The sequence below is a fragment of the Mytilus galloprovincialis genome, chromosome 2 (genome assembly GCF_965363235.1).
Source record: "Mytilus galloprovincialis chromosome 2, xbMytGall1.hap1.1, whole genome shotgun sequence".
NCBI lineage: Eukaryota > Metazoa > Mollusca > Bivalvia > Mytilida > Mytilidae > Mytilus > Mytilus galloprovincialis.
The window spans coordinates 99488520-99511876 of record NC_134839.1 but is presented as its reverse complement, the minus strand read 5'-3'; the positions used below and the strand labels follow the sequence as shown (position 1 = coordinate 99511876).

The 23357-nt window shown below is 31.5% G+C and overlaps 1 protein-coding gene across 4 annotated transcripts in view; it reads right to left on the bottom strand.

The window, feature by feature from the left end:
* Positions 1-23357, bottom strand: part of LOC143065084 (unconventional myosin-Id-like) — a 48173-nt gene that overhangs the window by 4701 nt on the left and 20115 nt on the right. For 2 of the 4 annotated variants that reach the window (XM_076238427.1, XM_076238429.1), the window contains 16 exons: positions 21732-21785; positions 19871-19966; positions 19298-19417; positions 18588-18797; positions 18114-18259; positions 15113-15338; positions 14481-14540; positions 13778-13923; positions 13056-13188; positions 12076-12242; positions 11394-11598; positions 10450-10571; positions 9841-9942; positions 8600-8744; positions 7692-7709; positions 5753-5854 (listed from right to left, as the gene is read on the bottom strand). In XM_076238427.1, the coding sequence (XP_076094542.1) occupies positions 5753-5854; positions 7692-7709; positions 8600-8744; positions 9841-9942; positions 10450-10571; positions 11394-11598; positions 12076-12242; positions 13056-13188; positions 13778-13923; positions 14481-14540; positions 15113-15338; positions 18114-18259; positions 18588-18797; positions 19298-19417; positions 19871-19966; positions 21732-21785 (2052 nt within the window). The remainder of the gene's footprint in view (positions 1-5752; positions 5855-7691; positions 7710-8599; positions 8745-9840; positions 9943-10449; positions 10572-11393; positions 11599-12075; positions 12243-13055; positions 13189-13777; positions 13924-14480; positions 14541-15112; positions 15339-18113; positions 18260-18587; positions 18798-19297; positions 19418-19870; positions 19967-21731; positions 21786-23357) is intronic. The other 2 variants (XM_076238428.1, XM_076238431.1) reach the window with 1 other exon arrangement.

Genomic DNA, 23357 nt, shown 5'->3' with positions numbered 1-23357 from the left:
TCCTTTTTAGGAAAGGTGAGCTCAATCTGCAAAATTTCCTTAAAATTACCAATTCAGGGGCAGCAACCTAGCAACGTGTCGTCCGATCCATCTGAATATTTCAGGGCAGATAGATTTTGACCTGATAAACAATTCAACCACAGTCAGATTTGATCTTAATGCTTTGGTTTTTGACATTTTACCCCTATGTTCTACTTTTAGCCGTGGCAGCCATCTTGGTTGGATGCCCGGGTCACCGGACACATTTTTTAAACTAGATACCCAAAAGATGATTGTGGCCAAGTTTGGATTAATTTGGCCCAGTAGTTTCAGAGGAGAAGATTTTTCTAAAAGATTACTAAGATTTACGAAAAATGGTTAAAAATTGACTATAAAGGGCAATAACTCCTAAAGGTGTCAACTGACCATTTCGGTCATGTTGACTTATTTGTAAATCTAACTTTGCTGAACATTATTGCTGTTTACAGTTTATCTCTATCTATAATAATATTCAAGATAATAACCAAAACAGCAAAATTTCCTTAAAATTACCAATTCAGGGGCAGCAACCCAACAATGGGTTGTCCAATTCATCTGAAAATTTCAGGGCAGATAGATCTTGACCTGATAAACAATTTAAACCCCATGTCAGATTTGCTCTAAATGCTTTGGTTTTTGAGTTATAAGCCAAAAACTGCATTTGACCCCTATGTTCTATTTTTAGCCATGGCGGCCACTTTGGTTGGTTGGCCAGGTCACTGGACACAATTTTCAAACTAAATACCCCAATGATGGTTGTGGCCAAGTTTAGTTCAATTTGGCCCAGTAGTTTCAGAGGAGAAGATTTTTGTAAAAGATAACTAAGATTTATGAACTAGAGGCTCTAAAGAGCCTGTGTCGCTCACCTTGGTCTATGTGAATGTTAAACAATGGACACAGATGGATTCATGACAAAATTGTGTTTTGGTGATGGTGATGTGTTTGTAGATCTTACTTTACTAAACATTCTTGCTGCTTACAATTATCTCTATCTATAACAGTACTTTCTGTGGAAAATGTTATTGAAAATCTTCAAATTTTAAGAAAATTGTTAAAAATTGACTATGAAGGGCAATAACTCCTTAGGGGGTCAATTGACCATTTTGGTCATACTGACTTATTTTTAGTTCTTACTTTGCTGTACATTATTGCTGTTTACAGTTTATCTCTATCTATATTAATATTCAAGATAATAACAAAAAAACAGCAAAATTTCCTCAAAATTACCAATTCAGGGGCAGCAACCTAACAACCGATTATCCAATTCATCTGAAAATTCCAGGGCAGATAGATCGTGACCTGATCAACAATTTTACTTCCTGTCAGATTTGCTCTTAATGCTTTGGTTTTTGAGTTATAAGCCAAAAACTGCATTTTACCCCCATGTTCTATTTTTAGCCATGGCGGCCATCTTGGTTTGTTGGCCGAGTTACCGGACACATTTTTTTAACTAGATACCCCAATGATGATTATGGCTAAGTTTGGTTAAATTTGGCCCAGTAGTTTCAGAGGAGAAGATTTTTCTAAAAGATTACTAAGATTTACGAACAAGAGACTCTCAAGAGCCTGAATCGCTCACCTGGTAAACAATGCCTTATTGAACATATTGAACCATGCCAGGCAAACATGTACAGCTAACAATTCTTCAATATTGGACTGTGAAAATGAGGTCAAGTTCAAATAAAACCTGCGTAACCGACATATAGATCATAAAATATTTTCATACACCAAATATAGTTGACCTAATGCATAAAGTATTAAAAAAATAGACCAAAATAGAAAATAAAACACAAACTTTATTTTATACACCCTACTGATCATTCAGTTGAAGTCTGGTTGAATTTGGTTGAGTAGTTTTAGAGGAGAAGATTTTTTAAAGTTAGCAAATATGATGAACAAATTGTGAAAAAATTGTCATTAAAGGACAATAACCCCTTAAGGGGTCAATTGACAATTTTGGTCATATTTAACTTATTTGTAGATCTTACTTTGCTGATCATTTTTGCTGTTTACAGTTTATCTTTATCTATAATGATATTCAAGATAATGACCAAAAACTGCAAAATTTCCTTAAAATTACCAATTAAGTGGCAGCAACCCAACAATGGTTTGTTTGATTCGTCTGAAAATTTCAGGGCTGATAGATCTTGACCTAATGAACATTTTTACCCCATGTCAGATTTGCTCTAAATGCTTTCGTTTTTGAGATATAAGCCAAAAACTGCATTTGACCCCTATGTTCTATTTAAAGTAAGGGTGGCCATGTTTTTTGACGGATCAAAAATCGAAGCACACACTTTGTGCAGGATAATCTAAGGAACTATCATGCTAAGTTTCATCCAAATCCATTCAGTAGTTTCAGAGGAGAAGATTTTTTAAAGTTAGCAAATATGATGAACAAATTGTGAAAAATTGTCATTAAAGGACATTTACCCCTTAAGGGGTCAATTGACAATTTTGGTCATATTAACCTATTTGTAGATCTTACTTTGCTGATCATTTTTGCTGTTTACAGTTTATCTTCATCTATAATAATATTCAAGATAATGACCAAAAACTGCAAAATTTCCTTAAAATTACCAATTAAGTGGCAAGCAACCCAACAATGGTTTGTTTGATTCGTCTGAAAATTTCTGGGCTGATAGATCTTGACCTAATGAACATTTTTACCCCCATGTCAAATTTGCTCTAAATGCTTTCGTTTTTGAGATATAAGCCAAAAACTGCATTTGACCCCTATGTTCTATTTTAAGTAACGGCGGCCATGTTTTTTGACGGATCAAAAATCGAAGCACACACTTTGTGCAGGATAATCTAAGGAACAATCATTTTAAGTTTCATTCAAATCCATTCAGTAGTTTCAGAGGAGAAGATGTTTGAAAAATTGTTAACGACGACAGACGACGACGACGACGACGACGGACGCCAAGTGATGAGAAAAGCTCACATGGCCTTTTAGGCCAGGTGAGCTAAAAATGGTTAAAAATTGACTATAAAGGGCAATAACTCCTAAAGTGGTCAACTGACCATTTTGGTCATGTTGACTTATTTGTAGATCTTACTTTGCTGAACATTATTGCTGTTTACAGTTTATCTCTATCTATAATAATATTCAAGATAATAACCAAAAACAGCAAATTTCCTTAAAATTACCATTTCAGGGGCAGCAACCCATCAACGGAATGTCCGATTCATCTGAAAATTTCAGGGCAGATAGATCTTGACCTGATGAACAATTTTACCCCCCTGTCAGATTTGCTCTAAATGCTTTGGTTTTTGAGTTATAAGCCAAAAACTGCATTTTACCCCTATGTTCTATTTTTAGCCATGGCGGCCATATTGGTTGGTTGGGCGGGTCACCGGACATATTTTTTTAACTAGATACCCCAATGATGATTATGGCCAAGTTTGGTTAAATTTGGCCCAGTAGTTTCAGAGGAGAAGATTTTTCTAAAAGATTACTAAGATTTACGAAAAATGGTTAAAAATTGACTATAAAGGGCAATAACTCCTAAAGTGGTCAACTGACCATTTTGGTCCAGTTGACTTATTTGTAGATCTTACTTTGCTGAACATTATTGCTGTTTACAGTTTATCTCTATCTATAATAATATTCAAGATAATAACCAACAAGAATGTGTCCTCAGTACACGAATGCCCCACTCGCACTATGATTTTCTATGTTCAGTGGACCGTGAAATTGGGGTAAAATCTCTAATTTGGCATTAAAATTAGAAAGATCATATCATAGGGAACATGTGTACCAAGTTTGAAGTCGATTGGACTTCAACTTCATCAAAAACTACCTCGACCAAAAACTTTAACCTGAAGCGGGACAGACGGACGAACGAACGAACGGATGAACGAACGAACGAACGGACGAACGAACGAACGGACGCACAGACCAGAAAACATAATGCCCCTCTACTATCGTAGGTGGGGCATAAAAACAGCAAAATTTCCTTAAAATTACCATTTCAGGGGCAGCAACCCAACAACGAAATGTCTGATTCATCTGAAAATTTCAGGGCAGATAGATCTTGACCTGATGAACAATATTACCCCCATGTCAGATTTGCTCTAAATGCTTTGGTTTTTGAGTTATAAGCCAAAAACTGCATTTTACCCCTTTGTTCTATTTTTAGCCATGGCAGCCATCTTGGTTGGTTGGCCGGGTCACCGGACACATTTTTAAAACTAGATACCCTAATGATGATTGTGGCCAAGTTTGGCCCAGTAGTTTCAGAGGAAAAGATTTTTGAAAAAGTTAACGCAGGGCGACGACGACGACGCCAGACGACGACGGACGCCGGACGCCAAGTGATGAGAAAAGCTCACTTGGCCTTTCGGCCAGGTGAGCTAAAAATGGTTAAACATTGACTATAAAGGGCAATAACTCCTAAAGGGGTCAACTGACCATTTCAGTCATGTTGACTTATTTTTAGGTCTTACTTTGCTGAACATTTTTGCTGTTTACAGTTTATCTCTACCTATAATAATATTCATGATAATAACCAAAAACAGCAAAATTTCCTTAAAATTTCCAATTCAGGGACAGCAACCCAACAATGGGTTGTCCGATTCATCTGAAAATTTCAGGGCAGATAGATCTTGACCTGATAATCAATTTTACCCCATGTCAGATTTGCTCTAAATGCTTCAGTTTTTGAGTTATAAGCCAAAAACTGCATTTGACCCCTATGTTCTATTTTTAGCAATGGCGACCATGTTTGTTGATAGATCAAAACTTCGGATATAATTTATAAACTAGATACCCTAAGGAACATTCAGTTAAAGTTTGGAAGTATTTGGCCTAGTAGTTTCAGAGGAGAAGATTCTTGAAATAGTTTACGACGACGACGGACGACGACAGACGACGACAGACGACGGACGACGACGGATGCCAAGTGATGGCATAAGCTCACTTGGCCCTTCGGGCCATGTGAGCTAAAAATCTAAAGTCTGATTTTTTTTTTTGTTTAATCAATAATGAAAGTGAAATAGTGAAATAACAATTCGCTTTTTGCAGCCAAAAAGGTTCAATTTTGTCAAATTATGCTAAGAAACATTGATAATTAGTTATTCACTTGCAAGTGAATGAGTCAACCTCTTTAAATCCGTATTCATGTGAACTTCAATTTAACCCCTGACTAGAGATTGACAATGTATGCATTGTACGTGTACTGGTTATTTAAAGAAAAAGAATGTCAACAATGAAAGTGAAACTATGGTAAATCATTTGATTACTAATTCGATGCACATAAAATCATTCTAATACGGTTAAAAACAATGAGAAACATCTTTTTTTAATCTATAAAATAAAATAAAACAGACCTATAAAAATCCAATTGCACGTGTTGGTTTAATCTATTCATATCTTTATTTATGTTTACATCGCTTATCTGGTCATCTGAGGTCAAATCGATAGTTAATTAGATGGCGTCTGGACTAAAATACACACAATTATCTACCCCATGCTCTGTAAACTGTTTATTTTAGACTTTTGATAGTTTGGATAAATGTTTTACATTGTTATAAATCAAATATGAGAATTTGAGTCATATCAGTGACCATGAATTTGACAGCTAGTGCCCCTTTAAAAAATGAAATTTTTGAGGTAGGTGCTAGATTCTATTGCATTAATCAACATTTATGGATTTCAGAAAGTCAATATGGTGGTCAACTCCTTCAATAGTACATTTGATGGTAAATATGTCTTAATAGCTATCATTACCTTTTTAACCATACAGGAGAAGATTATTTTGGTAAATTTATCTTGTGTCTTTAGATGGTTCATTTTGACAACAAAATCCATGGTGTTACTGTTATCTTTACTCTGAAATGGCAGTCAATAGATTAGATCATTCAATACCATTCTAACTTTAGTCTTTGATCCATAGGTATGACCAATACATTCCTCACTTACCTTAGGAAATAACAGCCAAGGGTCTATTTTGTTAAAATAAATAAGATATTTCATTTTTTAACATTGAATAAAATTTAAAAAAAAAAAATACACAGGGAAGTGAAGGCCTTGACTCAGTAAACAAGAAAACTATGTAGCTTTAGCTTTTACCAAACAAAAATAAGAAATGTCTAGATGTACCGTTAGTTATCCCAAAACTGTAAGGGGTTTAAAAGTAAGAGAGCGGAAACATCTTTTGTAAATATAGAAATGAGTGACTTAGTAAAAATAAGTTTTTGACTATGATTGTCTTCCTTATACAAGACACACTTCCAAAAAGTAGTGAATAATCCTGTCAACATTTATTACTTAACTCCAAAGAATTGAATAGAAGAGCCAAATCTATTTGTGATAGATGGACGGAGAAATGAAAAAGCTGATTACTGTAGGCCTTCAGTCAATTAGCACTCAATATTTGCCAGATGTGAACAAAGAAAAAATAATTAGTCAGAGTTACTGATTTTTGTTAAGATAATTTAGAATTTAGTTAGGCTAGTTTTAAGCAAATTAAACAGATATTAAGTTGTATGTATGCTTTTTTAAAGCAAAATGACATTATATTTGAATGGAGTTAGAATAGAAAATATACAAAAATAAACATTTCATATTTTTAAAGAAATTCCAAATATGATACAGTACATGTAGTGTACAATATATACAAAGAAGAACAACTCCAAAGATTTCATCACAAAATGACAAAACCATAATATCTATCAGTAATAAAATCTGTAAAACAAACACCTACACAACCCAATGTTTACCAAATGTTTAAATAAATATCCCCTCATTAATATAAAACTAAAGCTGGAATATAAGTGGCATTTTAGCTGAATTTGCAAAATGACATGCATTAAAATATTTTTAAATGATAAATTCTAAAATTTCATAATAAACTGATATACTTGTACTGAAACGAATTAATCTATATTTGATTGACATAGAAGACCTGAAGTATCAAGTATCTATACTCATTTAATAATAACTTAATTTCTAATTCATAGACTTGGTCATTTGTATGTGTGCCACACAGCAAGCTTAACAAGTGCTGAAGAAGGACAGAATTAGAAGATATGTGTTGAAACATACTGACAAAGAAGAAGCAAACAATTTCAAATTAGTTTGTATTTTGATTGTTAATCATGATATTGTACAACTCATTTCCTCGTGTACAGGAAATATTACAACAACTGTACGTATGTTTCTGCAAATGTAAAGTGAATATTTAATTAATGCAGTTTTTCATCCTGAAGTCTACATCTCATTTTTTATTAATATTTCAGTTTTCCTTAAAAAATAATGAAATAAATATTAAAAGTCTCCAAGTAATTTTAAGAATGAGACATCTTTTTTAAGAGATTTTGCTGTGCTCTTAGTTCTTTAAAACTACTAACATATCTTTTCAACAAATCTGCTTGAAAATCAAAACTCTAAATATATGCTGGCAGCTATAAATTAAATTACTTCTTTTGACCCATGTTTACTAATGGTAAATACTGACATTTTATCAAAAATAATATGCCTTTTTATATGTCTAGCAATTTTATAAATCATATAACTATCATAATTGTGCGCAGCGTATGGTTTCAGTGGAAATATGAGCAAATTTTATAATACCTTCAGATTTCTAAAATTTAATTATAAAATATTTTATATGAAACAAGACTTTTCCACTGAAACCTACAAATCAACATGCAATAATCTAATTTACCTTTACCTCAGCTGATTCCTGTTTAAAATCATCAAAGTATTTCTTAAATTCATTTGTAAACAAGCTAAAATCAAATAGACTGAAGTAGTGCATGAAAACCTATTTCAAAACTTTCTTCTGAAAATTTTCTTCAAGTAGTGTCTACTGTTTCTTTCTTAAATGTTTTAAGTTAGGTGGGGAAATGCATCACAATTTCTATGGAAGTTGTTGTTTTTCTAATCTTATGAACAAATTAGAACTAATTGTAAGAAAACTTATTAGATACATGCGACTTGCTTTTTACAAATAATATCAGCAGAACTGGCCATTAATGTTTTGGTATCGCTAAAATTTTAATAACAGTTGCACAACTTCATATCCTGTAGTCTGGTTGATTTCTTGCAAGCCCTTTTAGAAAAGTTGTTGAATAACAATCTGGTAGGTTACTTTTAAAAGAGCCCCAGATTTACATAAAGTGTGACATTGCAGACAATGACTGTAGACAGCAAAAAAATATCCCTGTCAGAGGACCTATTCAGACATGATCATATATGAATGAATAAATAAACTCCTGTTTATACGAAAATGCTAAATTTTTTAAAATCTATGCACAAGTCTTCACGGGGTGATTTCAGTGGAAAGACAAATTAATGATCATAAGAAGTAATTCATAGTCCCCTTCAAAGAAAGTCTCATAAATCAAAGGTCACCAAAAACAATGCTCTTTTAGAAAAAAATTTAAACATATTCATCATTTCATTAACTGTTTCTGGGTATCTTCTTCATTTATTTACAGCTATTTTCCATAAAAATATTTTTATTTTCACAAAAATGATTTTATAAAGTGCATTTCACACCAGCATGCATTAACAACATAATAACATCAAAATTAAAGCATGGAAAAGTTTTAATCTAACATAAAAACTTACTTGGGCAAGATAATTGCCTTCCCATTTTCGTCTGTAACCCCATTCTGGCCTCTGACCTTTCAATAAATCTTGAGCCACTGTCTTTAATCGTAATTCTGGCCATTCTGACTTTGGATGACCTTTAAGGATCATGTTTGCTCGCCATCTAAAATCAATGTTTTAATAGATCACATTTTTATGTTTGGGCCTCTTTTTTAGGAATTTATTTGCAAACCAACAATTTTTTGTTAAGCAGCATTAGATAGAGCACTTTTTATTCCATATTATCTATTATCACATTGGCAGCAATGATATACCACATTTAATAAAAACTTAGAATTCCAAGATGTTGTCAATGTAGTCACATCCAAATGAATTGGGAATGTGTAGAATAAGAAATAGTTCTTTTTATTTTCCTATTGTATTTCCATTTAAAAGCTGGTTCTCAATGCAAAAAAATATAATTGCCATTTAAGGGAACAAAAATGCATAATAATACATATAACAGAATAGCTAATCAAAAAATACACTAATAGAAAATGTTAAAAGACTGAACTGATAATTAACTGATGTGCTACAAACATTTGTAAATTAATGTGCTGTTCCATGACTCTTTGATAATTTTTTTGTTAATCTGAATTTTTCAGTTAGTTATCATATATAAGTAATTTTTATGCAATTTTTGTTCAATGGTTTGTTTAAATGTCAATAGTTCTGAATAAGGGTTATCTCTGGATTGATTTTATTGTTTTTTTCACAGAAACTTTTGTTCTTTCACTTATCTAAATAAAAGATAAAAATCTGTAAAGAGTTTCTAGAAACCCTGTATCTTGCTTGTAGCTGTCAGTATAAAAGTGTATGGTGACTACCAAAAACTAAGTACATTTAACTTTTTTTAACCCTGCTATGTTAACAGTGTGTTTCATGTCAGGACTGTACCCATTTTTGATTGATATTTGGTGTTTAACACTGTTGGTTATATTGTTGATGTCAGATTTTTTATGGAAGAAGCTGTTGTGACAAGAGAAAACAACAAATGTTATGCAACTGACAATCCTAGTCTTACCGACCGTGCAAGGGCTGTATAGCCAGTTCCATTTGTTCTTGTTTGTCTTAGTCAAATAAAATTGGAGTTGAAAGCAACTTGCCCATGTGAGGTTTGAACTCACAACCTCAGTGTTGACAGGCTAGAGATAGAGCACTTGGCCATCGAGGCCCTACCTGTTAGTGGGCATTTCATCTGAATACAGTTATAAGCATACCTGTGGTGAACTACTTGTAACATTTTAACCATTCCTTCTAGTACACTTGGTGGGTGGGGCCACACAATACTCTTCCCAAAATCTTTCATTCTCTTCACATTTCTAAAATAAAATCGTAAAGGTATCTTATGCATGGAAGTCATGGTAACTTTTTGTTTTTTTTTTTCATTGGCAGCACATTTCAATTGTGTTTTTGTTTTAATGAGCTGTGTAAGGTGTAAATGGTTATTTTGGTAAATTTCAACATGTTTGTGTTGCAGTGACATGACAACTGACATTTCTGTACTAAAGTGCTAAGGTTATATCATTCTATTCATTTATCTGATCTGACTACAAGCAGAACTTTGAAAGTATTGATGGGTGTCACTTTTTTACAATTTCATAGAATAATAAATGGTTCTTATTGAACCTCCTTATTAAAAAAAATATATATATAGATTGATTGATTATCTGATATTTGCCCTATTCCATATCAGCATATTTGTTTAGAAAATGTACAATATATGTTTAAGTTCATATCATTTTTAGATGTCCTTGAAAAAATCTTTATGATACCTAGAAAGTTACAGTTCTGGTAAAAAAAAAAAATAAAAAAAAATATATACAAACCTGAACTTTTCAACTAAATTTAAGATGTACTGTCTCAATTTGTACTTTCTAAATTTATTCATGATGAAATATATAGCTTTCATAAATTTGGCTCTCCTTCTCGCCAGACCTCCTCTCCACATCTATAACAGAAAAACAAAAGTGCAAGCAAACGAACTAAGGGATTAATGAATCTTGCATAACTCTGTCTAAAACAAATTCACAGTAAAAAAAAATTGAAATAGATCCAACATTAAAGAAGGATTTTGTCAAAGTTTATCGAATTGGTCAAAAGTATTATAAATATTTTTGTATTTATTAACTGATTTCTACTTTCCTGGTCTAGTAAACTGGTAAACCATTTTTTTTATAATCAACCTGTAATTTCGTTTCATCTCATTTCTTTGGTCAAAATTCTATTGTGACATCAATTTCTCTTTGCTTTTCTGACATCACAAAAAAGATATTCATGTGTGATCATGGTTTTTAGACAGAACAATCTTTTGGCGGTCATTGAAAAAGATGAAGTTTTCTAATTTATCCTCTAAAAAAACATTAGAGAAACAGATTCCTAAAGGAAAATATCATACAGTACATTATTTTTCCACTAGCAACATCTAAATTTAACGGTCTTCAGTGGAGTTATATTGTATAAGACTCGATGATGGAACCTATATGTATTTTAATATTTATTTTTCAATTTTTTATTTACCAGTTTTGGTAAGAAGAATACAAAGAAGAATTATACCTCCTGAACATACTTATTCAGATATTTTAGTCTCATTTTGGCACATCGAAATAAAATCATGAATCTTCATAACTTAATACTGCCTTTTAAAAAACTAATTTTTGTTTTTTGTTTTTGTTTGAGAGTTCATAATATATCAAACTTCATTTTTGCTGTTCAAAATGCTTAAATTTGGATAAATATATACTTCAGTTAAATAATGTAAACCTATTTTTACCTTTTGTAAGAAAACTATAATCCCTGGCAACATCTTGTCTCTTGCCTCCTCTAACTGAAACAATGTCTGCGGTGATCTAATAAAAACTTTGGATTTTCCATAAGCTACATCATTTTCATAATTTAATGTTCTGATAATGGTTTTAACTCCATCTATTTCATTTCCTCGGAAAGTTGGCCATGTATGACTTGTCAGGCACTTGTATCTAAAATAGTTAAGTACTAATGAAAATTATTTGTTAAAGTGAAGAGATTCTTCATGTGATGGATTATCATATACTGTAGATTCATTATTATTAAGGGGATACAAATTTCTCAAATATTTATTAGTTATCAGTGATTTCCTATGATTATTGAACCGTTTATTCCCAAATTCAAAGGTCTTTAAACAGATTAAACTTTATAATAATTGATATAATAGACATGATTCAAAATAAGATTTTTTTAAAACACAAAGATTACTTTTAATATACAGGGAAAAATGGTCATGTTGACATTAATTTGACACATATCTATATATAGATATAAGAAGATGTGGTATCAGTGCCAATGAAACAACTCTCCATCCAAGTCGCAATTTATAAAAGTAAACCATTATAGGTCAAAGTAGAGTCTGCAACACAGAGCCTTGGCTATCACCACAAAGAAAGGGCCCCAAAAAATAACTGCTTAGAACAACTTACCTTTGTAAAAACCTAGAGTAAGGAGCTCTGTAGGCAAAACCAGCTCGTCTGACACGGACATTTTCTAATAATCCGAGGTAAAGAACTTGATGTTTGACCCGATGCTGATCAAAGACACTCGGTGATTTAAGGTCATTTGGTTTAACGCATCTCACATAATGTGGTTCCTTAAATGAAATTAATTATTATTCAATTATCTTATTTTTACCAGAAATTTATATCAAAAATCAGCATTTAGGAATTAACCATATATTATCTGAATTAGAAAAGAATTGAAGTTTGACCTTATGCAGAATTAATAACAAAATTGCTTTGAAAGTTTAATGAAATCTTTCCTTTGTAATCTTAACAAATAAAAACCTAACAATAATGAACTAGGAGGAAACTGTTTCCTAATTTGTCAGTGCATGTTACTTAGAAATATCTAAATCAAGTTAGTTTTGCATATCACCAACTTATTACATCAGATGTAATTTTGTTTTTGGCAAAATAAGCAAGCCAATGGCAAAATGAATGGGTTATGCTTGGCAGTAGGTTGGATATATCATTAGCATGGTGGCATTGGCCTCAGACTTACATTTTATCTTGGAAACCTTAAAATATTGCAAGATCTTATTTCATACTAGTATGTGCACGAAATAAAAATAAATTGGGAAACCTCACTGAAATAAAATTAAAATCTTTGTCAAAAAGTTTGATATTCCTTATCAAAAATTAGTCAACTCATTGCTTTTCTTTACAAATTTTCTAAAAATGTGTCTGTTACTTAATCAATCCATATTTTTTGTATCATTGTAAACTTTTAATTCCTGTACATTACTACTATATGTGAAGCAGATTATAAATACTCAACAATTACTGGATGGTAAAAAAAAATGAAAAAAATAACACATTTATCCATTTAGGAAAAAAATCTGCTAAAAATAATATCTACATTCAATTATGAAAATATCTATCTAAACTAATACCTATACACTAACCTTACAACCTAAAATGTCTACTAATGCTATGATAGAGTTTTTAAAGCTTGTTCCTGCTGTTATTGGTCTCTTTGTGGTCTCTGTGATGTGCTGTTTACCCTCTGGGAACATTTCTTTTAGAACCTGTTCTTTACTATATAAAAATGCAAAGTTCAAAATAATTCTCAACCCCCAAAAGAAATACACTTGAATACTTGAATATTGAATCAAAAATTATTTTGAAGACAGTATGGTGACCTATAGTTAATTTCTGTGTCATTTGGTCTCTTGTGGAGAGTTGTCTTATTGGCAATCATACCACATCTTCTTTTTTATAATGAAAAGAAATGTTGAGACATAATTTTGGTTTTAGAAATGCACGCATTGTTTTCCTAAAAATAGCCCGCAAGTCCTTATGAAATTATGCTTAAATTTTTTTTTTTAAACAACTTGAGTTTTGCATATGGAAAGCAATACATTTTTAACTATACCTCTAGGAAAGGCATCTTGATCTTTGGATCCATATAATAGGGGGATTGACAGGATGTAGGACAATAAGTGTTAATAACTAGATGGCTATAAATAATTAGTTATGTATTTAAAACTTTTGAAAATGAACTCTATATTAGTGCTGATTATGACAATATTCAAAGAGCTAACTGACTGCATAGTACAGATAGCCAAACTAATGGATTTTAAGTGTTGTTCCAGATTCTAGAACAGACCAAATAATATGAACCTACCTATTATACAGAAGTCGTTTCCAATCCTGGAACAAAGTATCTTTATTCTTATCGATAAAACTTTCTACTGAGTACACGACATCCCCAGCATAATGTTTAATTCTGAAATCTCTCTTGTGTTCTAATGTCTTGTCAGTTGGTTGGAGCTACAAGTAGACATATAATGTTTTGATTTGATTTTTATTTTCTGTGTTTTAACACCATTCTTAAGCACTGCTTTTGGTCTATTTCTGGGAGGTCAGTTTTTATTGGTGAAGGGAGCTGGAGTGCCCAGGGAAAACCACCGACCTTCGATAGGAAAACTAACAATTCTTCTCAATTAAGATTGGGGTCGAGTTGTACCTGCACTAGTAGGGTTCGCACTCACAACCTCAGTGTTGACTGGCTAGTGATTACAGTAGCAACTTTTTCGACCACTCGGCAACACCTAGGCCCCTTATATAATGTTTTGAAATATTTTTGGTGAAGTTGGAAAGAAGTTTATTATAAAAAGTAAGAATATTCATGATGAATAACAAGAAATTTATGACAATTTTGCTTTGCTTTCTCTCCATTTAAAAAGTATAGTATTTTGAGTGCAACCTAAGATAACTAAATAATTTTGTTTAAATGTAATAGTAAATAGTCGCAATTTCGATTAAGAGAAATATAATTTTTCCCATATAATAATTCACATTTCTAAAAGAGTTTCTGTACAACTTACAGCTCTACATGTAAAATGTTCATGTTTGGCAAGTTTCTGTGACATGGCTGTCAAAAACATCTGAAAAGAAAAATCAACATTCAATAAATGTTCATACAATGAATATTTAAAAATTTAACATATGCCATAAAACTTAACATAATTGGTGTCTCTTCATGAAACATCCCCAACCAATATTTATTCAATGGTATAAACAATAGACTGCTCTACAAAAGCCATACAGATTACACTTTATATTATGGTTTCTTGAGGTTAGCATTTACAAGTGGTGAGTAGGCTGACATAATAATGACAATCAATCATACAAGTATGAAAGCTTTCTGTCAATAGGCCTCAAGAGTTTTGTTAACAACGTGTTATTATGTTAATCTTGACAGCAAACCAGGTTTTACTTCTGCAACCAAGAGTTATAAACAACTGAACAAAACAAGAGAAATTCCTCGGCTTCAAATATTAACTTAATTTTGTCATGAGAAAATACACTTAAAAGTTTTAGGTGAATAACAGCACAAAAAGCACTGATCTTTTGCTTTTAGTTTTGTCAAAGTGAATGAATGGAATGTCATGTCTAAATTACAGAACCTTCTTTCCATTATAACAAGCAGTTTTGATTTAGTATTTAACATGTTTACCTCATCAGTGACTTTCCCTACACTGAGGCAAGCCTCATCCAGTATTGCCAATACACCTTTATGAGCTTGTTCTACTAGATCACAGATGATTTTGTTGTTGAAATATTCTATATGAACCCACTCGATCCCTTCTCTTAAATATTCCTCCTGTTCTTGTTTAAGGACAAGTTCTATAAACAACTGTTGTAATTTCTCATTGCAGTAGTTGATACAGAATTGTTCAAAGCTAAAAAGATAATAATAAAAAGAATATCAAGAGTACAATATCAGCTGAAGAAATGTTCAACAGAATTTTTTTTATGCAGGAAATCTGGGGAGAGGACAAAAGCTTAAGTTTCATATCCTGTTTAAACATTCAGTTTTAAATTGTTATATTGTTGCCAGGGGTGGAATTTAAGCTTTTTTGTGTACTGGCCAGCCGGACCAGTGGACTGAAAACTCTACTGGTCCGACTCCAATTCTACTGGTCCTGCAAAAATGACATTCATTTGACAAACACTAATATAAACGATAGATGTTTAATTTTATTTTGATGCTTTCGTTTTCACAAGTTAGACAGGAACAAAGGGATAGTCTTGATTCTGATTTTGATGAAGGCTTTAATAATCTCAATGATTTTCTTTATCATCAAAATCAGATTTTTTTGTGCCGTTCTAATTGCTCATGAGCAAGTACAGAATCCAATTTGAAATTTGACGATCCAGTTACGAAAATACATTTCCTATCTAGGGTTGTCACTGCAAATTTTTCACATGTTGTACAGTTCATTAAATTCCGATCAACCATTCACGACACAGGCACTTGTTTCCATCCATACGAAGGTCGACTATCCATATAAATAGAAGTATGGATAGTCGGCCTTCGTATGGACAGAATCTTTTTGTCCGGCGGTTTAACTCCTTCCAAAAATTTCTTCTTTTTATATTGTTATAAAGGACGCTCACCCGAGATATTAATTAATTTGATCAATTGTAATAAACCCAGTACTGTGTAATTGATTTTACAGGTAAATTGTTTTGTAAACAAAGGATGCAATCAGTGTTTTTTATGGACAAATTTCTACTGGTCCACGGACCACCAGCTGACAAAATCTACTGGTCCCAGACCATCGGACCAGCGCTAATTTTGACCCCTGATTGTTGCTGAACTTTTTATTATACTGCTTCTGCTGAAGTACTAAATTTTACAAATAAAATAAAATGATCCTACATTTCCTTAATTCATACAGATTTATTTTTTTTATCTTTTCTTTGAAAACAAGAGTGCACTCCTTAAAATGTTTCGCATTGTTTATTCATCATTACAGTTCACTCTTACTAACATAGAAAACAAACCAGCTAACAAATTAGCAAAACTAATAGCATTGATACTTGAATAAACTGCTCTGAAGATATAACACAATTTTTAAACTTTATTTGTGTGCATATTAACATAGATTTAAGAAGAATAGGAAATTACATGTCGTAATTTTCAAAAAAATATCAGCTGCTAGTTTTCTGCATCATGATTGGCTTTGGCTGATCACTTAGATGAAAATTAGAATAATTGTTCAACATCATATATAATTGTTATTAGTGTTGGATAATCGGTTGAAATTACCAACCGATTATCTATTACAATTGGTTGACACCAACCAACCGACTATCGGTTATAATCGCATCATAATACCTTGCCCTTTTTTCAAATGAAATCATGCATTTAGTCTCATTGTACATGTCTAATGTGTATATTCCTTATCATTGCAGAGTTTATATATTCATATTTGATCTTTTGTTTCCTTTTCATATTCTGTCGTACTAAATTATAATCCTGGTACCTTTGATAACTATTTATTTAGCAGTTAAAACAATAATTAATAAGAATCAAGATTCATATTGATCTCATAATTACAACATTAATTACCAACAGTGACACTAACATTTCTAAATTTCAATTGTGTAACTCACAGTACAATTTCAATAACATAGCTGTATAAACATTTGAATGCTTCTAATAACATGAATTAAGAAAAGATATATAAAGTTTTAAACTTTAAGAAATTTAAGATTAAAAGAAAAAAATAAAACAATGCATTTGCATTTGCACAGTAAACAAAGGGGATTAAGCCAATGTCTGTTAATTCGTGTATAATGCTTTTTTTTCACTTTTGTAATCATTATTTTTTTTATGTCAATTGTGTCATTCGTGCGTCTGAACTTATAATTGCAAGAATGCGGAATTATTACATAGTTGAACCGTATCCGATTCGTGATTCTTATATTTTTTGATATGGCTGACAAATTTCGGAAAATTTACAAAAATAAACGATGTGGCAAGCAATTTGGAAAGGAATATGACGTTTTTGATGCTACAAATAGATAAAAAATTAATAAAAGGCAATTTGCAACACGTTCTAATGAAGCAAAGAAATTATTTTGTCTAAAATCAGAATGATTTTATGTACGCTCTCAAGTTGCAAGTACCGGTATAATTTGAAAGAAAGTTTTTCATACAAAGTTAAATAAAATTAATATTCCATCAATCTGCAAATATTTATAGTCAATGCATTTGTCAAGTTTATAAAGAAGGAAATTGGTTATGTCTTTAATTATAGGATGTTTGACATTGTTATTGTCATCGATCCTGATATTTTTTGTTATTATTTGTTTGTTGCACATGTAAAATGCAAACCGGAAACGGACCGGAAGTTGATAAGCTAAAGTCCGGAAAACTTTAACGACAATCGATCAAAAAAAATCTCAATCGATTATCGACATCGCCAGGCCCAACCAACTGATTTCCGACTTATTCCGATCATCGGAACAACACTAATTGTTATAATGGTTTTTTTATACTGTTAAAACAAAAAAAATTGTTGGTGTTTAAATTTGATTATTTCGTGGATAGATATGATCCAAAATGAATAGTATTCCTAATAAAAATGAATTTAGAAACAAGACCACACAATTTCTACCCCATCAAAATTTATATTTGTACAATAATTCACCATTTTATAACTTACCTGTTATTGTCAAAAATTTCAAATCCATAGATATCTAATACTCCAATAACAGTGTTTTTACCAATAAGTCTCATACCACTAGCTTTAGGGTCTATAGCTTCATTTATTCTCTGTACAATCCAGGAAAACATTCTGTCATAGGTTGCCTACAAATGACATTAGCGCTTTTATCTTCAAAAGTAAATATGTCAACTGTCCCTTATAGTGCTCATTCAATTGTTCATAAATTTTTTCAACATATAACTCTCAGATGTTTTTTTAAGTTTCTTCTATAATAATCGACTTTTCTATCGAACGTTCAACTTCTTTTGGTTTATTAACCATGTTAACTGCTTCTTGCTTTTAATTTATTCTTAAACCTTATTGAGTGTATAAAATAATATGGATAATTTAATATGTCTTTATAATTTCCCCCAACAATACGTAGCAGAATTAGAATTGCTAATTTGTAGCCAAACAATAATGACAACCTACCTTAGCATAAGCATCTCTGGCATACATAGCCTCTGATACAGTTAAACCTTTCTCTACCACCTGTCCTCCAGCCGCTATCACACGAGAACAAAGAGCCTTCTCTAACTCATCTGGTGTCACAGATAATAGATGGGCGATATTACCTAACAATTTTCTGTCACTAATTCCAGCCATGTCATGATCATCTACCGCTTCATAACCTGTATTTCCCTTAAAGTAAAAACAAGTATTATATATTTGTAGTCACTAAGGTGGAACATCAGGTTAAACTGATACATTTATTTGTGACTAGAAGATCTAGCACACTTTGTAATTATTACAAGAAAAATTAAGAAAGGGTTCAGAAGAAAACTGTGTGTCATAAGCAATTGCTGCAGTCAGTGAAAGATGAAATATTGACTTCAGTCAGTTTATCAGCAAATTATGACATAAAAAATACATGAAAAAAGATTTTTTTTATCCCAAAGAAGTCACTGTCCAAGTTATAAAATATTCCATGAAGATTGATAAAAGTGATTTACATATGATTTTTTTGAAAACCCAAGACTACAAAAGAAGTCCATCTGAACAGTATTTATTTTCAAAATTTTACTTCAGACATTCTCTCTTTATCATAAAATTCTACGAAGGCTTAAGAATATTATTGATGTCTTTTATCAATTGGGTTAAATTTTTATTAGTTATTTCCATAACCCATACATATATCTTACCAGATTTAACACAGCAGATAATACTTTCCACAAAGCTTCAGCCTGATCAAATCCAAAGCCCATGGTCTTCATAGCATTCATTACAGATCTATAATCTTCACGGTCATTTATTGTAGAACACTGAAATGTATAGTACTCAAACATTAGTTTTACATCGCTATATCAACATTGAGATATAGCACTAAAATTTACCAACAATAATCATTTAAAATGTTTATTTGATTGAGGAACTTTTCTGTACATTAGAATTGAATGAATTAAACTAGAAAAAAATTTAAGATGACTTTCATGACTTCCATTCTGTAATAGAAGTCTAATACCCTCTTTCATAAATTTTTCTAAACAAGAATGTGTCCAAACTACACAGATGCCCCATCATTTTCTATTTTCATTGGACAGTAAAATTGGGTTCAAGACTTTAATTTGGCATTAAAATTAGAAAGATCATATCATAATTAGGAACATGCATGTGTACTATGTGTCCAGTTGATAGGACTTCAACTTCATCAAAAACTACCTTGACCAAAAATCTTGAACCTGAAGCGTGACAGATGGCCGGATGGAGAAATTTACCTTTGGTTCACCTCCTTGGTTTATGTAGAAATATTTTTTGGGATCTCTTGTTAATTTAAGCTCTGCTAGCTTCTGGTCATTGGCACCAAAAATAAGCTGAAATAATAAAAGATGAAAACATGAACCAAACACAGTGTATGTACATTTTTCTCCTTCTACATCTGAATAAAAGTTTCCAAGAATATATTTTTTTCATAGCTTTACCAGCAAATAGCTTCCATGAATAGATTCTCTTTTAAAACATTTTGGAAACCACATCTGTTTGGTTTAAGAAAGGAGAAGGTTCATGAAGGGCTAAAATACATAAAATAACTTCATTTTGGTAGATCATATTAAAAACGACAAAGTATTGATTCCTTATGTATGGCACTATTAGTGTTGTAACGTCAATATTGGTAAGATTTTAAATAATTCTTAAACAGTTTTTTTGCATAATTTACTTTAATCACATTTTTCAAATAGACATGAGTCTTTAAAAAGAAATTGATCAGCATTAACTTTAAAACTTGTCAAAGAAATTACCTGTATAAACCTTTAAAGGGGCACTATCTACGAGATGTATAAAAAATATAATATCTTTTATTTTTTGCTCAATCAATAATGAAATGCAAAAAGTAAAATGATAATTAGCTTTTAGCAGCAAGTTTGGTTCCATTTTGTCAAAATAAGCTCAACAAGAATGTGTCCATAGTACACGGATGCCCCACTAACACTATCATTTTCCATGTTCAGTGGACCGTGAAATTGGGGTCAAGACTTTAATTTGGCATTTAAATTAGAAAGATCTTATCATAGGGAACTTGTGTACTAAGTTTCAAATTGATTGGACTTCAACTTCATCAAAAACTACCTTGACCAAAAACTTTAACCTGAACTTCGCACTATCATTTTCTATGTTCAGTGGACCCTGAAATTGGGGTCAAAACTTTAATTTGGCATTAAAATTAGAAAGATCATATCATGGGGAACATGTGTACTAAGTTTAAGGTTGATTGGACTTCAACTTCATCAAAAACTACCTTGACCAAAAACTTTAACCTGAAGCGGGACGAACGGACACACAGACGAACGAACGGACGAACAGACTCACAGACAAGAAAACATAATGCCCCTCTACTATCGTAGGTGGGGAATAAAAACATTGATTATGAATTATTCACTTGGAATAAATAATTCGACATCATTGAATCCATATTCATGTGAACTTCAATTTAACCCCTTAGCTTGAGATGGATAACACGAAAGTCAACATTGAAAGTGAAACAAAGATAAATCATTTGATTGACTGATTTGATCCACAAACATTTATTCTTATACAGGTAAAAACGATGATAAACATTTATTTTTCATCTATAATATGAAATTAAATAGACCTAGAATAATCCAACAGCACGAGTTTGCTTAATCTATTTATATCTATATTTATGTTTACATCCCTTATATGGTCATCGCATGACTTTAGAGGTCAACTCAATAATTAATTAGATGGCGTCTGGACTAAAATACATACGAAACAATGCTATGTTTTTTAATGCTAGTGTCCTGTTTATTGTTTATTTTAGACTTTTAATAGTTTAGATAAATGTTTTACATTGTTATAAATAAAATATTTGAATTTGATTAAAATCGGTGAACATGAATTTAACATCTAGTGCCCCTTTAATATAAATAGAAATATGACGAGAAATGTAGGCTTGAGAGCTTTTACAATTTTCCATACGATCTATATAATCAGAACACTTTTTCTAACTAATCCTAGACATTGCTGATACAAACCATTGATATAAATTTCATACAAGAATTGTATGTGTGATAATGATAGAGCTTATAAGATGTCTCTTAATTAGGTTCTAATTCTTACCTGATAAAATGAGTGAAAATTCCTTTCTCCAGTCTGTTGATGTACTACCCTTGACTGAAAAAAAAAGATCATTTATTAACATAAAGGAATTAACAGGAAAAATATTGGGTAAAGTTAGTCCTAAAAATAAGTATATTTTAAAGTTAGTCTAGTAAGAAAAAAATAATTGCTTAAATTATGTACTGTAATTAAAAAAGTATATTGTTTGTTTACAGCTTTTTTATGTAAAGGTAAGTCTCTGTAAAATGAGCAGGTTACAAGAGTATTCTGTGGTTTCATCATTACATCTAGTATTTTTAAGGATTAATATAAATTACTGGTATAAATTTGTAGGACTGTACAATATGATACAGAACAAGAGCTTGAGCCAACTATCAACAAAGGTTTCCATTGTTTTTATCCTCTGGTTAAGATTAAAGAGGGTGTGTTAACCTTGCCATCTAAAATACTATTTAAGCTTGCCACATTCATGTGTCTGTCCAAGGTAAGAAACCTTGTCATTTTGGGTATACTTTGCATATATTGTTGATCATGTGTCACACTAAATAAGTGTTATCTGTTAAGGATTATGTACCCTTGTGTTGCTTCAATGCTAAACAAATGGAAATCTTATAGAAAATCCAGCCTTTCCCCTTGCACTCTCATATTTGTCAATTCGATACTTGATAGATGGAGGATTATTGCATGCAGTGCTAGCAATGATTTCCTTAAAACAAGTTTATAAATTTAGATATTGATTAAAATAAGTATAAATATGGACCAATTCAAGTACACCTTCTAGGGTGCACTCGACTTTAGTGACTCGGCACAAGGTGTTTTTGAATTAAAAAGTTGTTTAGGACTTTTTGTAAAGGAATTAACAGGAAAAATATTGGGTAAAGTTAGTCCTAAAAATAAGTATATTTTAAAGTTAGTCTAGTAAGAAAAAAATAATTGCTTAAATTATGTACTGTAATTAAAAAAGTATATTGTTTGTTTACAGCTTTTTTATGTAAAGGTAAGTCTCTGTAAAATGAGCAGGTTACAAGAGTATTCTGTGGTTTCATCATTACATCTAGTATTTTTAAGGATTAATATCAATTACTGGTATAAATTTGTAGGACTGTACAATATGATACAGAACAAGAGCTTGAGCTAACTATCAACAAAGGTTTCCATTGTTTTTATCCTCTGGTTAAGATTAAAGAGGGTGTGTTAACCTTGCCATCTAAAATACTATTTAAGCTTGCCACATTCATGTGTCTGTCCAAGGTAAGAAACCTTGTCATTTTGGGTATACTTTGCATATATTGTTGATCATGTGTCACACTAAATAAGTGTTATCTGTTAAGGATTATGTACCCTTGTGTTGCTTCAATGCTAAACAAATGGAAATCTTATAGAAAATCCACAGCCTTTCCCCTTGCACTCTCATATTTGTCAATTCGATACTTGATAGATGGAGGATTATTGCATGCAGTGCTAGCAATGATTTCCTTAAAACAAGTTTATAAATTTAGATATTGATTAAAATAAGTATAAATATGGACCAATTCAAGTACACCTTCTAGGGTGCACTCGACTTTAGTGACTCAGCACAAGGTGTTTTTGAATTAAAAAGTTGTTTAGGACTTTTTGTAAACAATA